The sequence below is a fragment of the Pithys albifrons genome, chromosome 8 (genome assembly GCF_047495875.1).
Source record: "Pithys albifrons albifrons isolate INPA30051 chromosome 8, PitAlb_v1, whole genome shotgun sequence".
NCBI classification, from domain to species: Eukaryota; Metazoa; Chordata; class Aves; order Passeriformes; family Thamnophilidae; genus Pithys; species Pithys albifrons.
Genome location: NC_092465.1, coordinates 37872209 through 37899386, shown reverse-complemented (window position 1 = coordinate 37899386; position 27178 = coordinate 37872209). Strand labels below are relative to the sequence as shown.

Below are 27178 nucleotides of genomic sequence, written 5' to 3'. Positions count from 1 at the left end.
GTCAGTATTTAAGAGGAACTTTTCATGGAAGAAAGGCTGTGATGACCTTCAGAGGTCCTCACTCTCTGACTGTCTGCAGGAGTAAGTTAATCAGGAGATGAAGCTCTTGCATCTAAGCCAGGCTTGGGATGGAGCTGTGCAGTCTGAGTGAAAGAAAGGAGTTCTCATTTTGTCACTGCAAATACATTCAAAGAGGGAATTTGCTAATTGCTGCACTCTGACTTGGAATTAATGTAAACAATAACTACAGAATAGAAGCCATGGACCTGGTGAAGTTACAAAGCAGCACATGCTAGAGAGGAGATGTTGAATGCATCACCTTTTTATGACTTGTGCCTAGTCAAAATCAAATTAGAGGAAAAGCCAAACTTCTTGCAAACCATTTTAATTCAGTTTGTGGATAGCTGCTGGAGAATCAAAATTTTGATCAGTTCTGCCCCACTTGAGATGTATAACGCTCCCATTTTCAGTTTCTGTTAGTTTAATACAAGGATGGCAAAAATCATGTGGACATTCCCTTAATTTACTCTTGGAACAAACAATTTGCTCATCACCATGTTTTGGCTGACTGCCTGAACAGCTGAAACTGTTGCTTCTCCTTGAAGAATAACATTTAACCAGTCAGATAATAATCCAATCAACCTGGGGTGCTCAAAAAAACCCTGTAACAGGTCAATATATTGCACTAATGAGAACAACCCTGGCCTCCACAACACTGTTTTTGTGCTGGGTGTGCAGGCAAGTGAGATGGGAATATTTAGGCCCACAGTGTGTACTTGAAAAAGGCTGGCTCTATTAAATAGCTGTCCATCTCCTGGCACTCCAGGGAAGGCAGCATTCCTCTCTAACGAAGATGAAGGGAATATCAATGGGGCTAATCTCTTCAAAGTGCTCGGCGCTCAAAGCTATTGCCTGCAGTGGTACACAGTCCCCACCCTCATTAGCTCAGCAAACACAGCCAGAGACAAAACCATCTGCAACTAGGTCAAAAAATACAAAAGAAGGGGGTTCCAAGCCACCTCCCTTTCCTTTCCAAAGGACAAATGTTTCATACATTTTAAATTATGTGTGTACTGAATATAAAGTCATATATTTTAAGAATCCCATCTCTTTTCCTTTTAGTATATTTAAATATTGTGCCATTTGCTTGTATTGAAAAATGGTCATGACACAACAGAAATACTGCACAGCACAACTCTTCTGATCAACAAAGGGGGAAAATTCATTGCCAGCTTTTTCCCTTTGGCAAACTGCAACAGTCAGAAATAATGGGAGTGATAGATTCATACCCCCACGAAACAAGGAGACAAAATGATCTGTCAATCAGCTCATATTTGTGTAAGTTCCAATCTACCCACTGCCTCCAAACTGTAGAATTTTTACGATCAGGAAAACGAATGTTGAGAATGAGAAAAAATGACATAGAGCAGCAGTGAGGGAAGGAGTGAGAATTAGGAGATACGGAATGATGGTTCAGTAATGCAGACTTCCAGCACATCCTTTTACTCCCATGCTGACCATAGGAGTAATTAAGGATGGTCAGCAGGTGCTGTGAGGGCTCCTCAGAGAAGGGCTGTCAGGGATGTGTTGTCGAATCACTTCCAGGCTAAGCAGCCTGATCAGGACTGGAAAACAGGCCATGGGTTGTGTCAACCAACTCAGAGCACTCGGGAATCTCTCCAGGGAGTCTGCTAATGGATCCAAACATGCAGGCTGGGCAGGCTCCCTGGGGACAAAACATCAATAGTGGTGCGGTGGCCAAGAGCACACAGTTGGGGCAACAGAATTTGCTCATTGCAAAGCTCTGCCAAAGCAGAGATCTCAGCTTGAGACACGAAGGACAAAACCTTTTTGCCAGTGTGAGGTGAACAAGCCCAACACTATCCTCTCTACCCGAGGTATCTGTTTGGAAAATATTTTGCTTGTATAAAAAACATCTCGGTCAACAAATGGTGGACCTGAAAGTTCATCTGCCACAGATCAGTTTAAGGTAGGGGGGCACATTCAGATATGGACCAAACATATCACAGACTTTAAAGAGAAGTTTTATAAAGGGATACTCAAGTTTAGATTAAAGAGAACAAAAGAAAGAGATGATCAAGACAAAAGAGAAATAGAGACTCATCACTGCTTCCAATTTGCCAGAGTAAAGCAAAATGCCTGATTTTAGTATTTATCCCATTTTGGAAGGAAGGAAGGAGGGAAGGAAGGAAGGAGGGAGGGAGGGAAGGAAGGAAGGAAGGAAGGAAGGAAGGAAGGAAGGAAGGAAGGAAGGAAGGAAGGAAGGAAGGAAGGAAGGAAGGAAGGAAGGAAGGAAGGAAGGAAGGAAGGAAGGAAGGAAGGAAGGAAGGAAGGAAGGAAGGAAGGAAGGAAGGAAGGAAGGAAGGAAGGAAGGAAGGAAGGAAGGAAGGAAGGAAGGAAGGAAGGAAGGAAGGAAGGAAGGAAGGAAGGAAGGAAGGAAGGAAGGAAGGAAGGAAGGAAGGAAGGAAGGAAGGAAGGAAGGAAGGAAGGAAGGAAGGAAGGAAGGAAGGAAGGAAGGAAGGAAGGAAGGAAAAGTTTCTTTTCCTGACTGCTGCTTGGCCAGTTTCTGCAGGGGACAGAGGAGGCACACACAGCTCACATGCACAGCACTGACACAGCACTTGGAGATGAGCTGAAGCCAAGAAGAAAGTGAAGATAGACTAAAAGTGCTGATCACAAAGTAAAAAATGGTAAACTAAAATATGCAGGTGACTGCATTTGTGCTCATTAAGCAAAATCTGGGAGAATGTGGATCAATTATGTTTAAAAGAGACCATGTGAATCCTTAGTTTGTATAGAAAAGGTGTGTAAAGATGCAGTGAAAACACAAAGATCTCGGAGTGCCGAACCCATAGCAAATCAAAGGGTTCTGATGGGACAAACATTAATTCCTGAGGGGAGAAAGGGGACAAACAAATGATGTACAAGACTGTGGCTTATGCTTTATCAATAGGCTTGAGAAAAGCCTGAATGAGTGTTATGGGTCCACCTAGGTGGGCCTAGATTTGGGCTCTGAAGTCTGGACTAGGCCGAAACTGTCAGCTGACTTGAGCTGGGCTGAGCTAACAGCTGACCTCTTCTAGCCAGTAACTTTGTATTCCATACCACATTATGGCATCATCTCCAGGGAAGTAGGAACCAGTGTGGGAGTGGTTAAGGCAGTCGCTTCTCAGCCTCCTCTTGGGAGGACGCACGATGCTGTCCCAGGGGGGATGGAGAGGACCAGGCCCACCACTGGCTCACAGGGTACCTCAGGAAAGTAAAATGTGTTGTTCTGGGTCTCTCCTTTCTGCTTGGGTTTGTCTCCCTGGGGAATAAGCTTCTTCTTAAGTAATGTGTAGTTAGGACAGTAGAATTTGTGTGTTCGTTAAGAAGTTGAGGTGGGGAACTTGTTGTTGCAGATTTGTGTGAGTGAATATTTGTACTCTCTTCTAATTGTCTCTTTCTTTCTGTGAAAAATATATGTAGATTTAGTATAAATGCAGTTTGAAGTGGTTTTTTTCTTTCCCCTCTCTTTTCCTCCCTTTCCCTGGTGTTAGGAGGGAGGCTTTTCTTTCTGTGCTTGGGGGGGTTGGCAGTTGCTTATCTCAAACCAAGACAATGAGAACCAAAGCAGGCAGCAAAATAAGTCTCAATTCTCTATATGAAGAGCAAATGTTTCAAAGGAATTGGAAAGATGTGTTCCAAACACACCCGTGGCTGGACCACCTTGCTGTCAGTTAGGAGGACTTACAGCACTGTTGTAGCAAGTTCAAACCAACTAATAATCAGAACTGGCAGTTGTTTGAGCTCTGTATAAAAAAGCAAGGGCCAGGACAAATCCAAAGAATTTTACCTATTATACCTATTTCAATCTATCTCTATGCAAAGTCCTGAGGACTTCACTGGCACCGTCCAAGCTCACTCGGCAGATGAACCTCAGGACTGAAACGGTGGGGCCAGTTCTGCGCACGCTGAGCCTCACCTGAAATCCACTGCGCAGGCTGGAAGGGCACGTGGGGACAGCCCTGCCCAAATCTGCGTTCGCGAAGCCGAGCCACACACACACTATGCAAAGTCCTCTTTGCACATTGAGTATCAGGTTGCAGAGTTTGCCACAGCTCCATGAGTGCCCAGAGAATGCACTGAGTTAGTTCATACATGAGCTCCCAATTCCTTTATGCATGAATGCCCCATCACCTCATGCATTGACACCCAATTAATTTACACATAACCCCCAATTAATCTACACATGTGCCCCAGCAAGGGGGACATAAGTCATGCACGGATACACCCTGGTGGCCCGTGGGTGACCCTGTTATGGGTTCACCCAGGTGGGCCTAGATTCGGGCTCTGAATTTTGGACTAGGCCGAAGCTGTCAGCTGACTTGAGCTGGGCTGAGCTAACAGCTGACCTCTTCTAGCCAGTAATTTTGTATTCCATACCACATTATGGCATCATCTCCAGGGAAGTAGGAACCAGTGTGGGAGTGGTTAAGGCAGTTGATTCTCAGCCCTCCTCTTGGGAGGATGCATGATGCTGTCCCAGGGGGGATGGAGAGGACCAGGCCCACCACTGGCTCACAGGGTATCTCAGGAAAGTAAAATGTGCCATTCTGGGTCTCTCCTTCTGCTTGAGTTTGTCTCCCTGGGGAATAAGTATTTTCTTAAGTAATGTGTAGTTAGGACAGTAGAATTTGTGTGTTCGTTAAGAAGTTGAGGTGGGGAACTTGTTGCAGACTTGTGTGAGTGTATATTTGTACTCTCTTCTAATTGTCTCTTTCTTTCTGTGAAAATATATGTAGTTTTAGTATAAACGTGGTTTGAAGTGTTTTTTTTCTTTCCCCTCTCTTTTCCTCCCTTTCCCTGGTGTTAGGAGGGAGGCTTCTCTCTCTGTGCTTGGGGGGGTTGGCAGTTGCTTATCTCAAACCAAGACAGACCCTCAGTGAAGCAGTGCCAGCCTGGGGCAGTGAGGGAGGAGCAGTACCAGCAGGGAGCAGTGTCAGGCAGAAGCCACAGCCTGCCCCACCACCCACTGCTGCACCAAAGGAACTGGGAGGATGGGGTGCAGCTGCAGCAAACACAGGGCTACCAGATAGCAGGAAGGGGGAAGGAGAGAGGTTTGGCTTATGCTGAGACTAGGAAAGGAGGGGGAAAGCATTTACTTAAATAGTTGTTTAATTCTTCATGTTTTCTTTTTTCTCAATACCCAAAATCAGCCATCAGAAGTTTGTGTTAATTGGCAATAACTTCAATCAAGTGAAAATTACCCAAGTCGAGACTGTGACAGCACATACATAGTCAGGATTGAGGCAGGGACTCAGGCACTGAACCACAAGGGGAAAAGCACCCTAAGGAATCAATTGATGTTATCAAGTAATCTGCCTTGGAGATTAAAGAACACAGAGCAATAAAGTGTTGTAATGAAAAAAGCTTTTTAGTCAGAAATGGGGGTCACAAGGAAAAACACACAATAATGTCAGCACATAATTGCTCTATATGGGCAAAATCAGATGCCTCTAAAAAGATTACTGGTAAATTCTCTACTAGAGGATTTTTCTCCCTTCATGCCTGAATTTATCTGTAATCAAGAGGGAGACAAATACAAAAAGCAAGCTTCAGAAACTGCAAAACAACTGGGATAAAGAGCAAAGGTCTTGTCCTGCTCAAGTCTGGACACAGTCACCCTCTGAGATCCGAAAGGTGCAGGTGCATCTCCTGCCAATTCAGCCACCAATTCCAAAACCCACTCTACAGAAGCAAAGGAAAGCTTCTTCCATCCTAGAAAGCTCCCCACCCTACCAAGACGAAGCTTTATCTCCTCAGTGCCACTGAAATGGTATCCATTAACCAAAAATAGCAAGGAAGGAAGGAAGGAGAAGAGGCACATCTGGCTCTGTCACCTCAACACCAGCTTGTTTTTGCAGGCAATATCCCAACCAAAATTGAGGACAAACAAGAGAAAATTGAGTGGGCACTGAAAGATCAATTTGCAAAGACTGTCTGCAAGTTCTGTTCTGAGCACACAAATCGTTACCAGATAAGGAATGTGAAAACTGTAATTTTGGGACTTCACCTGCGGACTCAGTATCAGCAGGAATTCTCACCATCTGAGGTTTAATCTCCGTGCCTCACGAGGTCTGTGTGGATCACTTGTAGCTTTGATATTACCAGTAATAGCCCATATAATGTTAAGTGCAGATATTGGAAATGCTTCAGCAGCAGCAGCCCAGAAAATCCTGTCAATAACTCTATACTCAGAAAAGGGTGGGCAATAAGGAGAAACGAATTCTTTGGACCACTATTTAACACCAAAAACAACTCCAGAGGAACAGCAAACAGTTGCCACCCATTGGACTGATGGCTGTCTTGTGGAAAGGGCCCTGTGTGATGTCAGGTGATGTGTAATTAAGCAAATTAAGCTTGCTTTTAGACAGCAACCTTGAGCAGGTGCCCTGACCCCACCATGGTTGGCAGTGGTACCATCTGTTCCCTGCCATTGTGTCTCGTGCACCCCCAGAATTCCTGTCTCCTAAAATAAACCACTTCTATCACAAGATAATCTTGATCCTGTCATTTCTCACCTTGCACATTCATTTATAAATTTTAATTTTCTTTTACTATCCTCTTCCTCAGAATAAAATAGTTCCCTATAGCCCTTTGAGATGGCCAGAGGAATGCTAAGGCTGTTTATTTGTGCTGAGAGCAACACGGCCCAGCCTGGATGGAAGCAGGTTAATTTATACCTCTGGATCTTCAAATAAAGCAGCAAAGCTTGCCAAATATTATTTGCTTTTCCTTGGCCTTATTGCAACTCCCATGATTTTGGATTGTTGCTGTGAAGTGGGGTTGGTTTGTTTGGTTTGTCTTGATGTGCAATGATAATAAATAAATATATCACAGCATATAAACTGGAATCTTCTCAGCTTCTTTTACATATGCAATGCTGTGTTGTGATTAATCATATTTACATTTTCAAAGCAGGAACTGGAAACACAAAAGGTGATGACAAGATGGTGTTTGAAGGATTCATGAATGCTACATGAGAAGATATGCACATGGAGATACTGGTTAGCTTGCAGATGAAAAAATGAAAGTGAACTCAGTTTAATAATTAGCTACATTGAGGTCCATCTTGCACAGGAACAGTTAGTGCTCTCTCTGAGACCATTTACAGCACACAGAATTCAAAGGATGTTCTTTGTAAATAATATCAGAGTAATTACTAATATTAAGCACAATAGTGAAGAGCATCCCCTCAGTGGGCTGTGTCCCAGGCAGCTCCATCACCACCTCTCACTGAAAACCACGAGCTTGTTTCAGAAAAACTGGGGCAAAGCAAAAAATCCACAGGAAGTGCAATGATAATTAATCATGTAGTTAATTTCTCCTCATTCCCAAGTATGCCCTATGGAAAAGTCCACCTCAAAGCTGAGCTGAAGGAAAGCCAAGGCAGAGGCTGAGGCAGAAAGATTTACACACAACTTTTTTTCACTAACTCATTTCAGTTCTGAGTGTGAGCTGACTTAGAAAAGGGCATGATGGCCAGGCATTTATGCCATGAATAGCATTGGGATCCCTGGAGTTAGCAAGGACCATCCCCAGTGATGCCACCAGAAGAACCCCAGTAACTTCCAAACTCCTCCTCAGTAGCAGCCCTTTGGGAGGCACATCCCACCCAGAGCACGTCACACTGACAAAGATAATACCACTTAAAAACAAAGGGTAAGATATGCTTGTCTACACTACATTTGCAAAGATAATTACTTGAAAACAATACAAAGGAAAACCAAACAAAATTCTTCCATTAGTTCGGGCCTTACTATCTCTGACCTCAATCTCATTTGCTGATATTACCCAACTTTCCATAAACCCCTTCTATCATTATTAGTCCTACTTTAAATATTTATGGAGGAGAAGGAAAAACCTGCTCAACCATGGCTCTCTAAGCTAGTAATTAAATCCACCTGTAAGATGCTGAACAATTTGTGTCTATGACTATTAATGCAGTCAAGTATTTTACACTGGGTGGTGTAACAGTTGCAAATTCAGCCATGCTTTGACAAGGAAAAGCCACCCAAGCTGCTCCACAGAGGTCCCAAATGAGGCAGATGTCCCATTCCCAGGCAGTTAAACACAAGATGTATTCTCCTATCACCTTTTATTTCTGGAGCATTCTGGCTGTTTGACTTACTTTAATAAATGTTTTAGTTAACTCTACTCTGAGTGGCAGAATAGTTTAGATGGACCAAACCTATGAGTAACAGTTTAGACAAAGCCTGCAGGCACCTGCTGGATTGTTTCACTCAGCACTCTGCTGTTGCAGACAAGCATCATTCAACCTCTAACTGATGTACCAAGAGCCATTTTAGGATCACTCTCTGGTTTACCTGGCTTGGCAACTCTGGTATTACCCAGAAAAAGCAACCTGTGGTCTGGGCTGCTCACCCTCTGTCCCTGCTTAGGTGCTGCCTCTTACAGCAGGCATGGAGAGAGTCTTAGCCAGGTCTTTTCCATCTTTATAGGTGGGATTGCATCCTGTTGCATTCTGCCTCTCTGTCATCACCCACCCCAATCTGGTATCTCTGCTGTGTGGGTACTCCTGCAGAGAAAATTTTGCATTTTATCCAACTGATGGAAAAATGTGCCCATTCAGATTACTGAGAACCTTCTACTGGAAGGTTACCTGATAACCTTCTGCTGGAAAGTTCCCACCTGCAACTGCATTTTTCTGGGATGTGGTTCCTTTGTGAAGGAGCCAACATTATATTCCAGAAACTAAAATGTAAAACTTCTTCACATCTTCCTGAACAAAAAATGAGCTCTTATTCCAAATTACACACATAAATACAATAGTGGTCAAACTTGTCTTTGGGAAACTGTCCAAAAATGAACAGTTGAAATGTCAATGCATTTTCCTCCCTTGGAAAGGAAAATACCATATATATACAGCAGAGAGATCTGTGAAATCACTACACAAATAATCTGGAATTTGATGGCAAAGTTTTCTGCCAAGTGACTCAATATATTGATATCATGTATTCCATAGTAGGTGGGTCATTATGACAAAATACCATACTATTATTTTTCTTTAATGATTCCTTAATTATCTCTCATATGCTATCAAAGCTTTGTATTTTATGAATACATAATGCAAATGTATACTTTTAAAATATCCCTAAATATATCACATTATATATTATTATAGTTTATCATATCATGTTGTGCTACCTTTGAGTAAAATAATTTCCTAAGGTAGGATCTAATTCTGTGCTTTGGAACTGAAGATTAATACTGGTTTTAAAACAAAAATGTTTTTAGAACAGCCCCTCTTCAAATGAAAATTCATGTTCATTCACAATATTGCTGACATGGTAATACAGAGTTGATGATGAAAAATAACTGGTTAATTCAATTCTTTGTGCCCAGTAAGCATTCCTGTCAGCACGATGAAGTTCTGTGGCAGTTCTTAGAGGACTTAGGAAGATTGGTTATGAAATGCAACCACAGAATTAGCAAATACAAGAACAAACAGTAATGGGCAATAAACATTACTAGAACACAGGGAATCTTGCTAAGCTCTTTACCCTCATTGATCAGTTCTGTATTTTATGTGATATTTTTGTAATTAATTTTACTCTCTTTTTATTGCACATTTTTCATCTTATATAAATGAAGCATTTGGTAGTTTAGTCCACAGAAAACAGTGTATTGAGAATTGCCACAGCCAGGCAAGTATTCCTTAAAATTAACCTATCCACAGTGCTTCACACATGCTATGTGGCTTCAGAACCAGAGAGGACAGAGATTTCAGAATCAGCCCTGTCTGACACAGGAAAGGTTGGTTTAGAATCCTACCAGAGGGATCGAAGGCGACCTGGTTGGCAGGATGTGGGCCCGCATCGATGGATAGAACAGGGAGCAGCTTCCGAATGTCCCAGAGCTTCAGCACACCCGAGGAGTCACAGGAAGCAATGGTATCCCCCTGCAAGGATGGAAACAAAGCAGGAGTCACAGGAAGCAATGGTATCCCCCTGGCAAGGATGGAAACAAAGGAGGAGTCACAGCAAGCAATGGTATCCCCCTGCAAGGATGGAAACAAAGCAGGAGTGACAGCAAGCAATGGTATCCCCCAGCAAGGATGGAAACAAAGGAGGAGTCACAGCAAGCAATGGTATCCCCCTGGCAAGGATGGAAACAAAGCAGGAGTGACAGGAGGCAATGGTATCCCCCTGGCAAGGATGGAAACAAAGCAGGAGTCACAGGAGGCAATGGTATCCCCCTGGCAAGGATGGAAACAAAGGAGGAGTCACAGCAAGCAATGGTATCCCCCTGGCAAGGATGGAAACAAAGCAGGAGTCACAGCAAGCAATGGTATCCCCCTGGCAAGGATGGAAACAAAGGAGGAGTGACAGGAAGCAATGGTATCCCCCAGCAAGGATGGAAACAAAGTAGGAGTCACAGCAAGCAATGGTATCCCCCTGGCAAGGATGGAAACAAAGCAGGAGTGACAGGAGGCAATGGTATCCCCCTGGCAAGGATGGAAACAAAGGAGGAGTCACAGGAAGCAATGGTATCCCCCTGGCAAGGATGGAAACAAAGGAGGAGTCACAGGAAGCAATGGTATCCCCCTGGCAAGGATGGAAACAAAGGAGGAGTCACAGGAAGCAATGGTATCCCCCTGGCAAGGATGGAAACAAAGGAGGAGTCACAGGAAGCAATGGTATCCCCCTGCAAGGATGGAAACAAAGCAGGAGTCAGAGCAAGCAATGGTATCCCCCTGGCAAGGATGGAAACAAAGCAGGAGTCACAGGAAGCAATGGTATCCCCCTGGCAAGGATGGAAACAAAGCAGGAGTCACAGGAAGCAATGGTATCCCCCTGCAAGGATGGAAACAAAGCAGGAGTCACAGGAAGCAATGGTATCCCCCTGCAAGGATGGAAACAAAGCAGGAGTCACAGGAAGCAATGGTATCCCCCTGCAAGGATGGAAACAAAGCAGGAGTCACAGCAAGCAATGGTATCCCCCTGCAAGGATGGAAACAAAGGAGGAGTCACAGCAAGCAATGGTATCCCCCTGGCAAGGATGGAAAGAAAATCGAGGTGTTGCTTTTGTACTTCTGCCAAGAAGAAAGCCCATGGCCAAGGCTGGACACCACTGATGCCACACACATCAACTGTAAGTATTTAAATAAATGCAAGTTATTATGTGTGAGGTTATCACAGCCTCTTTTCAGCTCCGTTGACTGGAGTAGCAATAATACAATATGACTTGTAAAGAGACCAGTTCAGGAGAAACCATAAGAAAAAAAGAGAAAAGAGATCATCTTGAACTCTGATACCAGTGTCCCTGAGAATATGCCTTGTGATTCTTTTTTTTCCCACAGGAATGGCCCTTTAGCCCTGCTTCTAAAGCTATGTGTTCCTGTTCTCCATGTGAAGCACAACATGGGGCAGGACAGACACTCCTCCTTTGCTGGACATTCCATAGCCATGCTGAGGGAAACTCATTCCAGTGAGCCAGAAGCACTCAGGGACCATGCAAAGAAAGACAGCAGGACCACATCCCCCATGCTTCTGTTCAAGATTAATTAAGACAAAAAAGAAACAAACAAAAAGCCTTAAAGAAGTATTTTGAATATGCAGCCTATGAACAAATGCAAAAATCAAAGAAGGCAGGCTAAAGGATGCCCAAACATGACTTTGTTTAGCTAATTTCTACTACCATAACAGAAAGAACCTCCAGCTACCCAAGTAGAAACATTTACTTTTCATCCTAAACTCTTAAATAAAGATTCAACATCCCCAAAGCAGCTCGGCTGGTGTGCACTCACAGTTATCAAAGTCAATGTCTCTTCCAATTTATTCTAATCTTCCAAGTGCAAGATTAGATTAAAGGATATTGTTTGGAAGGAGAATCACAACAGTATGGAACTGAGAATCAGGTGAAACATGATGCAGTTACTGCATTCATGATTTTTTCCCCTTTAATTTGGTTATTTTTTACAGCTTTCACATAAATAATACCTGCAAGAAATGTGTGGAGTTTTCTAGCAAATAGAGGGTTTAAGATCTTAAAATATCCATTGACTTCTCAAGTAGAAAGTAACGGCTTGCAAATCACTGTCCTGGTGTAAGCATAATGAAATCTTTAGGTTCATTTGGAGGAGATCTAAATGTCAAAACTCCATTCTGGCTTGTTAGGGACTAATACAGAGTTAACACCAACAAACAAAGTAATCATTGCATGGAGAACTCAGCAGCCTGCAAGGTGTGTCCTCTCAGCACTGGCTGTCTTGCAAAAAAACCCTCAGTAACCACAATATACCCCAACACTGTGCTGAGCACTATGGCTCTGTTTGACTCTCCCACCAGCTGCACCCACCCAACTCTCCTTCGCTCATCTGGCTCCTTCTGTGAAGTTCAGCCTAAACAGACAATGAGGTCAAGCATTCCCTTTGGGAAACAAAGAACAAAACCTCCCAAAACACAGTATGTACATTGCAAACTGTTACATGGCTTGAACTGGATCACAAGAAAGCAAACTTTTAAGGAGAGGGCAGGAAAAAAAGCATCATCATGTGCTGGAAGAGCTGTCAAATATAGCCCCTTCCTCTTGCAAGCAATCCTTCCATACATGATCCAGTCTCTTACTCTTACCAGCAACATTTTCATTCCTTTGATGTGATAAAAGTACTAAATTCCAAGTTAGGAGCAGTTCCTTCATCCACCTTGTGTCACTGATCTAGAACCTGCCTGTCCTTGCATTTATAAAGCTTTCAGGCCACAAATATAAAATGGGTAGAAAAGTGCTTGTTCACATGCAATTTATATCTTAAATATAAGTGGGTTTTGCAGAAAAACTCCTCTCATCTTCCCTGTCCCAGATGCACTTCAATTAGTGTGTCCTTCACATTCCCCTTGGATACTGTTTTCTGGGCTGAACAGCTGAAGCTCTTCCTTCTCTCTTCCTCACCCTTTCCAGATAGCATGGAGTCTGGATTAACTATACATGTACCCATTGTTTATAAAGCCACTCCTGTAAACCTGATCACCAGGTTTGGAATTATCTGACTGTCAGAGAGGTTAAAGATGCTGGCACACAGGAGGGATTCCAAAGTGGGAGTGTGGGACATGCACGAGTCAGTGGGATGTCTCCTTTCCTTAGGTCATTGCCTATGCTGCCAGTAAAGGGAAGAGGAACTGGGAGTACATATAGAAAGATCCCTCCATTCCCCAGAGTAAGTATGTGGTTTCTGGACCAGCTCTCCACCATCATCTCTCTTTTCACTTTCTTCTGCAAGATTATGTCCATCTCTATCACCAGCCCACTTAGGAAATCATTAGTATCCCTTATACCTATTATTTCATATCCTCTAACGTGACTTTGATATGTTCTTGCATTTTACTCCTGATTTGTTCCTATCCATAAAGAGGCATTTTAACAAACACCTTTGTGTGGGGTGGAGTATGGTTTTGGTTTGGCCTGTTTTAGAATATGTCTGTCTTCAAAGTTGTTTTGTATGTGTCCAGTGCACTTCAGTTCAATAAGTGCTGCTTAACTGCAGCTTTGGCAGCTCAGCAATTTTGACCCAGATCAATGACAGCCCACCTGGGTTAAGATTGCACATAATCCACTCAGGGTAGTTACAGAGGACACCCCAGTGGGTGCTCTGTGACTCCTCCTTTTGTCATCAACAGCTGTGCCCATAGATTTTCAATAGGACATTTCTCTCTAAGTAGCAGCAGCTCATAGATCACAGCAGCCCCGAGAATGCTCCACTGAACAGATATTATGCAAACATTGATCAGAGACAATCCCTGTCCCAAAGTGACTGCAGCTGCAGAGCTGACTCTGACCTTCTCACTGGCCCCAACTGGGGGATTGTTACTAGTGGCATAATTATGAGGAAAACCATCTGATTTACTTTTATTACAGGTCCTTCCTTCTCTTCATTAATTTTGCTACAGTAGCTGGCACATCACAAGAGAGGACCCACACCCCGCTCTTTTTCAGTCTTGCCCTCCTATTCTCTGCCATATTTACTTTACTACAGATCCCTAAGGTAAACAAACCTCCCCTCTCACAGGAATTTACACAATCCAATCATTTGTAGGTGCCACATACACTGAACCACCCTAACTGGTTATCTAAGCCCCGACCCTTGCGGGTTCTGTTTGAACCCTTGCGGGTTCCGTGCTGGAGAAACCTGGTCTGGAAGCACCATCCCACTGGGACAGGTACTGTGTAAACAAGCTAGAGATGGTCCTATCTTCCTGGCAGATCAACCAGCTCTTGCTGTCAAAAGTCTGCAGGCTTTTTAACAATTTCCTCCAGGACACCTGCTAAAAACAAACTGTGGAGGATGTAACACCCAGTGGTGAATTCCGCCTGATTTCTGTGAAAAGACAGCACATCTCATCTGCAAACTGAAATAAGGAAACAGGTTTCTGATGGCAACATCTCAATATGTGCAAACAGATATTTGATGAGCCTCAGCATCCTCTGACCACAGCCTTATTACTAAATGCATTAATTATTGCTGCTCCGGAGGCAGCAGCGACACTGAACACACCCCACAGTGATTTTGTTACTGAGCTGGGTATTACACTTCACCACTCCTTTGCTTGATGCCAGCTCTATTCCTTACTGTATCTCAATCAAGTGAGCTGGAGATGTGGGATAACAACTTTTCAATGGGAAGAAATAAGCCAGGAATGTAACCAAGATGACAGATTATTTGGAGCTACAAGCTACTCAAAGAAGGAAAGGATAAGTGTGATGGGTTTGATCCAGGCTTCCTCAGTAACCAGCTGTAACTAGGGAAGTGGGCGTTATGTAGGTATTCCACATGTGTTTTCCACGTAACAGGAGGGAAGAGTTTAGTTTTAGGTTTGCTGCTTTCGAAGGAGGCACAGGGAAGCAGAAGACAGCCTAGACAGAGATCTTTTGTTTCGCTTGGTTCAGACCCTTGGGGTGGTAAGACCATATCCTTGCCAGTTTGTTTTCAAAGCTTTGATTGTATTCCGTTTGTTGTGTGTTTGGTTTTGTTCCTTCTCATTCCCATCCCCCTTTCCCCATTCTCCCCTCTTCCCTGGGGACCCCTGGGTGGGTACAATTACGTGTGTAGTAATAAATGTTAGAATATATATATATATATTTATTCATTCAGTCCAATTTCGTTTGAGTCCTTGCTGTCTTTTCAGCTTTTTTTCCCCAGTCCAGGCAGTCCGGGTTTGGAGGGAAAAAGCCGGGCTAAACTCAGGACAATAAGTCATTTGTGAAACGAACTCATTTCCATCTGGCCATGGGCCATTTTCAAAAGCTTTAAGGTGGAATCCCTTTGAATTCTTCAATGAGCTTTTGGCTTTTTCAACCCTGTTAGTTATTTTAGTTATTCATGGAAGACCTCTCTGCCCTGCTCATGGTTTTCTTCTTATTCCTTGCCACACTAAAGTCTTTTCCAGGACGTCTTTTTGATGCCATATTTTACTGAACAGCAGGGTGGACCATAAGGGCTTGAGTGATTTCCTACATGTACAAGGAGGAGACAATGAGCTCCAAGGAGAAGATGTGGAGAAGCAGATTCCCATTGTACTGATTTCCATTTACACTCCACTTGCTGCTGCAGCAGCCACAGCCTGGCTCCATTACCTCCTCTAATCAAAGAGCATGTAGAATGACTCTGTAGAACTGGTAAGACTTGCTGTGTAGTCTGCAGAATCAAGCTGGTACTGTTTTGTGTGTGCACGCTGAAGTAATTAAAGAATTTATACAAGGATTCAATTAGTTTGCATTCAAAGGCTGGCTCTGTTCCAGGCTCTACTTAAAGGACTTTGCAAGTCCTTTAATTGCCTTCACAGTTCCACCATCCACTCTACCTTCCTGCCAGCTTAATCAACATCTCTATATTCCAGAAGATCTCCCATTAAAATGGGCATGCTCAGCTCCATATGCATCACAATCCCAATCTTAACTGGCACTTGCAAACAAAACAAATAGTTGTAACATCAGGAATTAACAGATTTATATCATTTCCAGGAAGTTTTAAAAATCCATTTCCTTCTTCCCTTTTTCTAGGACACATTTTTTCTTCTGAATATTAATAATTATTAACAGTGGAATTAATCACCAGGTATGCCTGAGGTATATATTCCCTGCAAATTGCTGTTTCACACCAGTAAGAAGGATAAAAATCTGAATAATTATGTCTCTTGCCTATAAACACCCCTCTGGATTTATTGCTGAAAGATCAATAATACATGAACCACATCAATTTGCTTTATCTAATTTAGACTGCAGTAAACTCGTCCCAGGAGTCTCCTCTTCAAAGTTTATTTCTGAAGGCAGGTCAGTAGTTGTTTCATCACCTTTTGCAAATATTTTTAAAAAGGCAAAATAATGAGTGAACAGCAACTGATTTTCACTATGACAAGTTGTGATTTGCAAGTCCTTTGTTTTCAAACCAGATGCAGCCAAATGAAGTGTATTTTAAGGGACCCTTACAATGACTACACTGACATTTTATCAACCCCCAGATTCAAGCCCCTTGCCAGCTAGAAAGAAGCTTGGTCATTTTTTCCTCTTTCCATTACTGTTGGGAACCTGGTTGACCTCTGGCTGATGAGCTGGTTACTGATCTCACCAGCCTTGTTCCCAGTAAAAGGAGTTTGTTCTGTGTACACAAAGCTGCTGGAAACTCCTTGTCCTTAAGTGCCAATAGGCAAAGTGGCCACATGAGGAATGGCTTCAGCTGCCTCAGACCGAGAGACTCCAATAATCTGAATTTCTTAACAGTAGCTCCATTTTATATGCGTTATAGGGAATACTTTTAAGAGGAGTCATTACCTCCCACATTTACAGCCTGAGGCACATCAGAAACCTGGTAAGAGTTACTACCTCAGGCCTTGTTGTAATGCAAAACCTAAACACACTCAGAAAAAATACCAGGGGCACACAGGCAAGGCAGACAGAGCCCCATCCCTGTGCCACCCTGTCCTGCGGGGTGGAATTGGGCTTTCTGAGCAGCACTGAACATGGGCAGAGGGATCCCAAGAGAATCCAAGGAGAGGCAGGGGAATCTGCTGTGGTGCTCATAGGGGAAAAGATTTTAATGTCCAATTAAGCTAAATGAATTATGTAAAATAAGATAAAGATGGAGGAAAAATGCAGATGCAGTCCATTATTAGACTAATGACTAATCAATCACCACCCATTTCTGAAATATCATGCTTAAATCATCCCAGATTCAAATGAAAATAGCATCTTCTTAGAAAGACATGGAATTTCTTAGCCTGGCAAAAATACAGAGCTCCACTGACTGCCACTTTGAAAGTGCAGTGGTCTGTTTTTAATAACTATTTTCATCAAGAGTGGGGGGAAAGGGGTGATTAAGGGTTATTAACAGGCAGTGCCAGTGTTTTCCCATCTGCTTTTGTCTGAGATTTGTCTTTTTATAGTTTCAACTTCTGCACTGCAATCAAAGTTACAAAGAACCATTTAAGTTTCAAAGCATCTGAACACCCAGAGCTTGAGCAAGTGGGATCTGGTCCTCATTCCTGGGACACTTTTTACAGCTTTGAACAGAAATGAACTGGTGAGGCACCAACTTTTCTGGGGGTGAGGAGAATCCAAGATATTCACGCAGAAAGAATCATCTCAGAGCTTCACTGCAGAAGAATCCTCCAACTTTATCAGCAGTTGTCAATGAACAGCTCCTGATTTTGTACTGTGTAGAACTGGCACAACTTGCCTGAAGATGTGGCCATAGTTGCTGTAAAACAGTGACTGATGTTGTGATGACTAATCATTGTAATCCCTCGATATAACGGTTCAACCTGCAGGTTTTGGGAGGGTACTGACTGTGTATGCTCCGGGCAAAGGCACCCTCCTCCTCCCACCCAGCTCTCTGAGCATTGGAATAAACAGGTAACACAGAATCTATTATGAAAAACATTATGAATCATAGAATGGATTGGGTTGGAAAAGACCTCCAAGATCATCAAGTCCAACCCTTGGTCCAACTCCAGTCCCTTTACCAGATCATGGCACTCAGTGCCACGGCCAAGCTCAGCTGAAAAACCTCCAGGGATGAGGAATCCACCCCCTCTCTGGGCAGCCCATTCCAATGCCTGAGCACTCTCTCTGCAAACAAGTTTTTTCTGCTCTCCAACTTCAATTTCCCCTGGCAGAGCTTGAGCCCATCGTGCCCCCTTGTCCTATTGCTGAGTGCCTGGGAGAAGAGACCAACCCCCACCTGGCCAGAACTTCCCTTCAGGTATGGACTCAAAACAACCCGAACCTGTTCCAAGCTGTCTCTCAGTCCCATTTACATGGCAATATCAGCCCTACCCTGCTAGCTCAGAAACTTGACGATATCAAGACAGATTTTTTTACTTCTTATCTTCATTTTCTCAGTGATGATTTTGATCAAGATGAAGAGTATCCTAAAATGATATTATTTCTAGGTTATTAATTCTATCCTTTCAGAGCATATGGAGGCTCAAAAAAGAACACCCCTTGTGTCCTCCAAAGGAGAAGCTCCATCAAAATAATCCATGGAAATGTCAGAACTTTGTTGCAGCAGTTTCCAGTTCTCCTGACTTTCCAAAATAATTGTGGATCACGGGTCCCTTGTTTGTGTACATGCACTCTGCAGGCTTTCCTTTGCTGTGTGAAAACGGAGGGGATCTCTCTTCCCTTTGTCACCTCAAGTAGCAGGAAGTGCCTGGTGGTGTGTTTGAGGAGCACAACACATGCCAGGCTTGCAGAAACCCTATGCATAAATTTACATACGAAACCACTGCACTCCCTGCAGAGTTACTGCTCCCTGTAGTTGACATTGCACTTGAAACAGGGCTGCAAAGGGAGCAATAGCTTTGGCAGGCAGGTTCAAAATAATCAATTTTGTTTTTCCCTGTCTAACCATCAAAGAATTCTGAGAATTAAGTCTTTGAATTCTGGGAGCTGTGCAGTGAGAAGAGATGAATGATAATTGCCATTACTGCCTTCTCTCCGTGTTTTTGAGAGATACCATGACTAAAGTAAAGTTAGGTGCCATCATTACCTGATTAGACACTCCAGAGAGCAATAAGCATAACAAATTTCTGGGCTCTGCAACATTCGTGCACAGGGATTTTATCATCAGTCAGTTCCTTATAGTCTAAATAAGTACATTTGGAAAAACTGGGTAGTATTCACTGCAGTAATGTTAAAATACAGATGTGATATATCCTTCTGTAAATTCATAAATTAGAATTAGTGGCAAGAGATCTAGTGCTGAAATGTGAAAGTGTTCGTTTTAAAATGCAGAACGTCTACATCACTGAAAGAAAATGAGTGTCAGTAAAGCACATGTGCTTTTTTTAAAGGGAAACTACCAAAGAACATGAAAACTCATGGAATCATTTAGATTGAAATAGTCCTCTAAGATCATCGAGTCCAACTAGTGTCCGGCTCTTTATCTTATGTTTGGATGTTCCTTAAGGTAACCTAAATGCATAAAGAAGAAATATCAACAATTTACAATATAAAATACAGTCACAGAATCTTGCCCAATTCCAACCTCCACTAGGTGTATGAATCTTTCTCACAGTTTCAATGTATTTCAGGTCAAAGAATGATCAGTTCAACAAATCTCATCCCAATATTTCAGGAACTTCTTCACAAAAGAACAGCTAAATGTCTGTGGTGGGTTGCCCCTGTCTGGGTGCCAGGGATCCCCCAAACCACCCTACAAGTCCCTGCCTCAGCCAGACAGTGCAGAGAAAAGGACAGCAAAAGGCTCTAGGTAAGAACAGGAGAGATCACTCACCACCAGTGTCATGGGGAAAGCAGACTCGGCTGGGGGAAAAAAATTCATTTCATTTATATTGGTGATCAGAAGAACGGGTGACAACCAAGTGGGGAGGTGGGAGACAAACAGGGCGAGCTCTGTGTGGGTGGGACGGCTCCTGCTCCACTCCCTGAGCCCTCACAGCCCCCATAGCCCCCCATAGCACTCACAGCCCCCCACAGCCCTCACAGCCCCCATAGCCCTCACAGCCCCCATAGCCCCCCCAGCCCTCACAGCCCCCCACAGCCCCCACAGCCCCCCATAGCCCCCCATAGCTCTCACAGCCCCCCATAGCCCTCACAGCCCTCATAACCCTCCATAGCCCTCATAGCCCCCACAGCCCTCACAGCCCCCATAGCACTCACAGCTCCCCACAGCCCCCACAGCCCTCACAGCCCCCATAGCCCTCACAGCCCCCCACAGCCCCCACAGCCCCCCATAGCCCCCCATAGCTCTCACAGCCCCCCATAGCCCTCACAGCCCTCATAACCCTCCATAGCCCTCATAGCCCCCACAGCCCTCACAGCCCCCACAGCCCCCATAGCACTCACAGCCCCCACAGCCCTCACAGCCCTCACAGCCCCCCATAGCCCTCACAGCCCCCCACAGCCCTCACAGCCCCCATAGCACTCACAGCTCCCCACAGCCCTCACAGCCCTCACAGCCCTCACAGCCCCCCACAGCCCTCACAGCCACCCACAGCCCCCGTAGCCCTCACAGCCCCCATAGCCCTCACAGCCTCCATAGCCCCCACAGCCCTCACAGCCCCCCACAGCCCCCATAGCCCCCACAGCCCCCCATAGCCCCCCATAGCCCCCACAGCCTCCATAGCCCCCACAGCCCCCACAGCCCTCACAGCCCCCCACAGCCCCCATAGCCCCCACAGCCCCCCATAGCCCCCCATAGCCCCCACAGCCTCCATAGCCCCCACAGCCCCCACAGCCCCCACAGCCTCCATAGCCCCCACAGCCTTCACAGCCCCCCACAGCCCTCACAGCCTCCCATAGCCCTCACAGCCCCCCATAGCCCTCACAGCTCCCCACAGCCCCCCAGAGCCCTCACAGCCCCCCAGAGCCCTCACAGCCCTCCATAGCCCTCACAGCTCCCCACAGCCCCCCAGAGCCCCCCACAGCCCCCCACAGCCCTCACAGCCCCCCATCGCCCTCACAGGCCCCATAGCCCTCACAGCCTCCATAGCCCTCACAGCCCCCCATCGCCCTCACAGCCCCCATAGCCCTCACAGCCCCCCAGAGCCCTCACAGCCCTCCATAGCCCTCACAGCTCCCCAGAGCCCCCCAGAGCCCCCCACAGCCCTCACAGCCCCCCATTGCCCTCACAGCCCCCATAGCCCCCACAGCCCCCCATAGCCCTCACAGCCCCCTATAGCCCTCACAGCCCCCATAGCCCTCACAGCCTCCATAGTCCCCACAGCCCTCACAGCCCCCCATAGTCCTCACATCCCCCATAGCTCTGAGAGATCTCACAGCCACCGTAACCCTCACAGCCCTCCCCCAGTCCTCCATAGTAGATTAGAGGAATGGCTGACAAGCTCCGTACTGTAGGAGAAGACCTGGAGTTCCAAAAGTGGAAGAAATTTTACAAGAAATGGGTCTATGAAGATGATGACTGTGTAAGCCCAAAAAGAGAGGTTTTTGCAGTTGTTAAATAAAAGTGCATCATAATATGGTTTCCCTATTCCTATTGCCCTTAGTCATTCCCTATCCAAGTTTCTTGTTCCCATAATCCCGCAGAGCCTTTTCCCGCTGATCACAGCCTGCCCCTGTGTGATTGGATGTTGTCTTGGTTTCTCATTGGTCTTTATTCACACATTTTCACTGGCTGTTATCCCTGCTTGGTTATTGGCTCTCAAACGTTGCATTCTGTCATGCTATTGGTGCGAATCCCAGTCCCTCCATCCACCAGCGGGAGTTGAGGTTCCACCCTCAGTTCTGGAAAGTTCCACACACCAACCTATAAATAATGAGGCTTGTTGGAATAAATGCTTCTGGTTTATCTTGGGTTGAGCTGGCAAACTGCCAACTGCTCAAGTACAGAGTTGTTAGAGCCTCCCTGCCCTCACTGAGAAAAGGGAGGAAAGGGAAAAAAACTTTAAACTACGTTTATGCTGAACTAACTATATATTTACACAGAAAAGAGAAAATTAAGAGAAAACTACAATGTAACACACACACAGATTAGAAATAACAAGAAATAACTTCCTAGTCCCTAGTAAACACAAATTCTACCATTCTAACTACAAATCACTCTAGAGACTTAATTCTCAGAAAGACAGACTTAAGCAGAGAGAAAAAACGATGAACAATCGTTTTACTTCCCTAAGATAACATGATGGTGAGCTGGTGCTCTGGGCTGGGGCCTCCCTGTCCCTCCTGGGACCCCACGGTGTGTCTTGCTGGAACCACAGCTGTGAAGCAACTCACCCAAGCCACTCCCACACCGGCTTTTACCCTTTTGGAGATGATGTTGTAATATGGTATGGAATACAATACTATTGGCTAGAAGAAGTCAGTTCTCAGCTCAGCTCAAGTCAGCTGACACCTCAGGCCTAGTCTAAACTTAAAAGCCTAAATTTAGGCTTACTTAGCTAAACCCATAACATGGTTCTGGCATTCTTTGTCTCTGGTCGTCTCTTCCTGTGGCGTATCAGGGACTGGGTTGGTGCCAGGCGAGGAGGGAGCCTTTCCTCCAGAAACCAAGACAGCATCCTGGGGTGGAATCACCCCTTGTCGCAGAGTACAACCGGCTGGGCAGTTGAGGGGGGAACAGGGCAAGCTCTGTGTGGGTGGGATGGGCACTGCTCCATCCCTGCCCCCTTGAGCCTTAGTCAGCCTCTGGCCCACCGAAATGGTGGCAGCCGATCACTTGTCCTGCCCCAAAATGACAGAGGGACCACATGCCAGACCAACCCCACAGCAAACCTTGCCACACAAAGCCAATACAGAATCAAAACAATCTGCCTTCCTATATCTGATGGACTTCAGCTGTGCATTGGCAATAATTTTCAGATGAAATCAATCTGATATTCCTTCCTAACGGTGATATTAATTCAACTACAGATTAATTGCATTTTCATAACAGAGAGGGCTTGCCAAAGTTGGCCCTACCTTCATGCTTGCATAAATTGATTTTAAATGCACCTTGGTATTCTGTAAAGCCACGTCCTGCACAGCCATGGATGCAGTGCTGTTCCAAGCACCCTGCTTCCCTTTGGCCATCATTTGAGAAGCAGCAAAGGGTCCTCTTACCAACCCCAAGTCACTGGTCTAAACTAGCCCCATTTCTCTAGCCCATAATTAGCAGTGCAGGTAAAAATCTGACAATTAGTAAAAAAATGACCGTCACATGACAGCATCAGGGTAGAGGGTGGGGATGCTGTGCTGCTTTCTCATGTGTTTTAGAACACAGTTTCACATGAAATTCCACCAAAAGAGGTAGGTTTGACTGTACTGCCCATGGGAAGCTGAATTTAGCACAATCTAGGTGGATCTTTGTATTCTGATTTTGTTTATTTTGCAAAAAGACATGTTTAAAAAGCAGCTGTTAAAATAAAAAAATGAATTATGAGGGGCCTGGCCTCACAATGTGTGTCTGCCACAGTGAAGGCTGGTGTGCTGGGCCAGGAGATACAATTTAAAAAAAATCCTTATTCCTTAGGATACACAAATTAATTCTTCTCCTCTCAGAAAGAAGGGCAAAGTTTTCCACAGTGGGAGCAGATGTGCATGCTAAACAGCACTGGCTTCATGTACTGTATACACAGAGGGTCACATTCACTGCAGAACACAGAATTAGGCAAACAAAATCACATTAAAGGAGATAATCTCTTTATCTTTCAGTTAGGAGCAAATGGACATAACAATATGTTTCTATTTGTGAATGTGAAGTCTGAAAACAGAAAAGAAAATACTGGATGGTCAGTTACTGTCAGATTGTGCTGAGGATCTTTGAAGGGTCAATCCGACCTAAAACATACAGGTTTTTTAAAGTTACTCAAACCCAGATTACATTAAAGTTAGTTAAAAATGATGCATTTTCTCTTCCTGAGCCTTACAGAGTTTTCTGAAATCCAAATGTCTGTGCATTAACCCAAACTTTTATCATGAAGAGCTGAGACAAAGCTTCATCATACACAGATATTTAAACAAGAGAAAGGTCTGATTTAAAGCTTCAATTAGCAAAGTTAAGTATTTCATTTACTGCTGTTTCCAAACAAATGAGTGGGAGAGCATGATGGCAGACACCTGCCCTGCTTCCTACCCCATGTTCCCCCTCTGCACCACCATCACGTGCTCTCAGTGACCATGGCCAGGGACGTGCAGCCATCATGGCATGTGGAGCCTGTCCCTTGGTTATTTCCCTTTATTGCAGAGTCCAGCTGTGAGCAGGCACCACATTAACATGAGGATTGTCATGTCCTCACAGCACTGAGACCAGGCAGAACTACTGGCATCCAGCAAAGAGGGACCGAAAGGACTGACCAGGTGGGAACGTGCTGCCTCTTACAGAACATGAGGCCTTAAGGAAACACCAGCAGACAGGCAGAGATCCACCCTGGAATGCCAGAGAAGGCCCAGAGTCACATCTCTACAAATACCACTATGAGGAGAAACCACACTCCTTTTTTCAGAATCACAGAGTGGTTTGGGTTGGAAGAGATCTTTGAAATCATCTTGTTCAAGCCCCTGCATGGGCAGGGACACCTCCCACCAGCCCAGGTTGCTCCAAGCCCCATCTGGCCTGGCCTGGGACACTCCCAGGGATGGGGCAGCCACAGCTTCTCTGGGCACCTGTGCCAGGGCCTGCCCACCCTCACAGGGCAGGATTTCTCCCTTATATCCAATGGAAACCTGCTCCCTTTCAATGTGAAGCCATTCCCCCTGGTCCTGTCACTGCTCTTCTAAGTAGTCTCTCTGCATCTTTCTTGTGGGCTCCCTTCAGGTACTGAATTTCTTTTCTTGATAGGTTTAAAATAGTTTCCTTGGACCTATCAGAAGCAAAAAAAAACGAAAAGTGTTTTCTCAAATCTAAGCTTCCCCACATTTGTTTGGGTGAATGTTACAAGACACTTTGTGATTTCCTGAGATTTCCTACATGGTGACAACAACAACCACCAAAAGCAATTCTTGGGTTTAAAAATAAGAAAAGAAAAGAAAAAAGTATAAAAATAAATCAACCCTGGGGTAAATGAGAGAAAGATGTAAACCCTTAGGCTGGAGAAGAGAACTGCTGTGGCTTAATGAACAAGTCTCATATCTCACAATGCAGAGGGTTAAATGCTTAAGACACAAGAAGGTGGATTTTCTTGAACTGTGATTATTTTCAGAGTCAGTAAACTCAACAGGACTGAGTTTAAAGTCTTGGAACAGATTTATGTTTATTTATATATTACAGAGAATAGAAAGACTGGTTAATTCCATGTTTTCAAAGGCAGCTTGGGCCTTGATTAAGCAAACTGCAAGACTAACAGATTTTTTAATCATTTTTCCCCAGAAGAAATTATATATAGGAAGTTCATCCAAAAATAACCCAAGAAGAGTGAGGGAACTACATTTTGCCTGATTCAGAAGTGCAGAGGTAAACTCCAACAGCAGTGGGTGATTTACTGACACCACAGGTTTCTTCTCAGTCACCATCATCTGCTGCCTGTGACTTTCCTGTGCCACTGACTTAGCGAGGTGTGTGACACCTATTACCAAGTTCTTCTTTGCAAATGATCTCTGATAAGAAACCTGAAATGGTGATGGGAAACTGAATGGCACAAACAAGGTGTGACATTTAAAAATCAGGCTTGGATTTTCTCAGTCCCAGCCTGTGCTGCCAGACTGTCTCTGCTCACAAGGACATGGGGACACAGCAGCTTGGGAGAGCCACCCCCTTACACACCAACACACCATGAATTTCCTCAGCCTTCCCAACATTCAGATAAGTCTCTACATTTTGGATGTGCCTCACAGAAAGGGCTGGAGGAGTTATTTTTACTTCTAAACCAGCTGTTCTTATTTACCCAGCCTTCTACATTAGGTAGGACTGATATCAGACTTGAAGAGCAAAAACATTTTAAGTGATCAGAATAAAGATGGATCTCTCAAATTCTTCTGGAGGGGTTTGAGAACATGTTATCTGGTTACACATGATGTATAAAGCAGGCCTTCTCCAGGGACACCCCCTTGTTGTGGGGGAGAAGCTTGCGTGCCCTCATGAGGTTGAGAGCTGTGCTGGAGGTGGTTTGTGCCGCTGGTAGGGTCTCCCATGCCAGACAGGTCTCAGCTGAAGGGTCAGACAAAGTGTGTCCACGGGCAGGGTGGGCTCGCCAGCCGTCTGGCAACCATCCTAGGAGAAGGACAACTCCAACCCCAAACCCGGGCAGATGGAGCTCACTTAGCCCTGTAAGGCCATCCATCTGAGAGAAGGATACTCTGACCAAACCTACGTCCTGAGCCCCGAAGAAGAGATACAAGGACTCCCTGAAACAACACCTCAGCCTTGGCCATATTGACTGCCACCAATGGTCCACTCTGGTCTCCAATCGGGATTCATGGAGACACACCACTCACGACGCTGCTGCTTCCTTTGAGAATGCACGGAGAGTCAGTCTTGAGGAGAAAAGACAACGCAGAAAGAACCGTTCCTTGCCAATGTCACCGAGGGAGACGTTCCGCTGTGCCTTCTGTGACCGGACCTGCCTATCCCATATCGGCCTTTTTAGCCACCAGCAGCTTGCAGCAAGCGTGGGTAGTGCCCTTCCCAAATCTTCGTTCACAAAGCCTGGCCATGAATGAATGAATGAATGTAAAGCAGGCACAGACTGTTGGGGTCTGTGAGTAGCACTGGCAGCAGGGAGGGTGGGAAGGGATGAAACAGGATGCCTGGCCAAGGGAAAGGAGCATTCCAAGAAACTTCCAAAAATAGGGAATAACATGACTATTTCAGAAAAATGTGGAAGTGCACTCAAGTACAGTTTCATGAACATTTCACTATTATCAGAAATAACTTTTTCCAACAAGTGAAATGAGTGTATTTTGATGCAGATTTTGTTCTTTGCCATAACAGAGAGATGGAATAGATTTATTTTTTTAAACTTCTAACAATGCTCACTGGCCTGAAAATGGTTAACTAATGATAATAAAATCTGTATTTAAAATGTAATTCAATTCTGTAATTATATTTCTTATGCATGGAGACAGAAATAAACTAGAGGAAGAACCTATTAGCCCTTTTGCATGTATAATTGAACACGTTTGATGTTACTTGGTAACCTTTGTAAGCAACTGGCTTTGAGTTTATGCAAAGAGGTGAACACTTTGAATACATAAATAACAATAA

General features: G+C 44.6%; 1 protein-coding gene across 2 annotated transcripts in view; it reads right to left on the bottom strand.

Annotated features, from left to right (window-relative positions):
- Positions 1-27178, bottom strand: part of SPAG16 (sperm associated antigen 16) — a 425449-nt gene that overhangs the window by 106898 nt on the left and 291373 nt on the right. For both annotated transcript variants that reach the window (XM_071562395.1, XM_071562396.1), the window contains one exon: positions 9859-9985. In XM_071562395.1, the coding sequence (XP_071418496.1) occupies positions 9859-9985 (127 nt within the window). The remainder of the gene's footprint in view (positions 1-9858; positions 9986-27178) is intronic.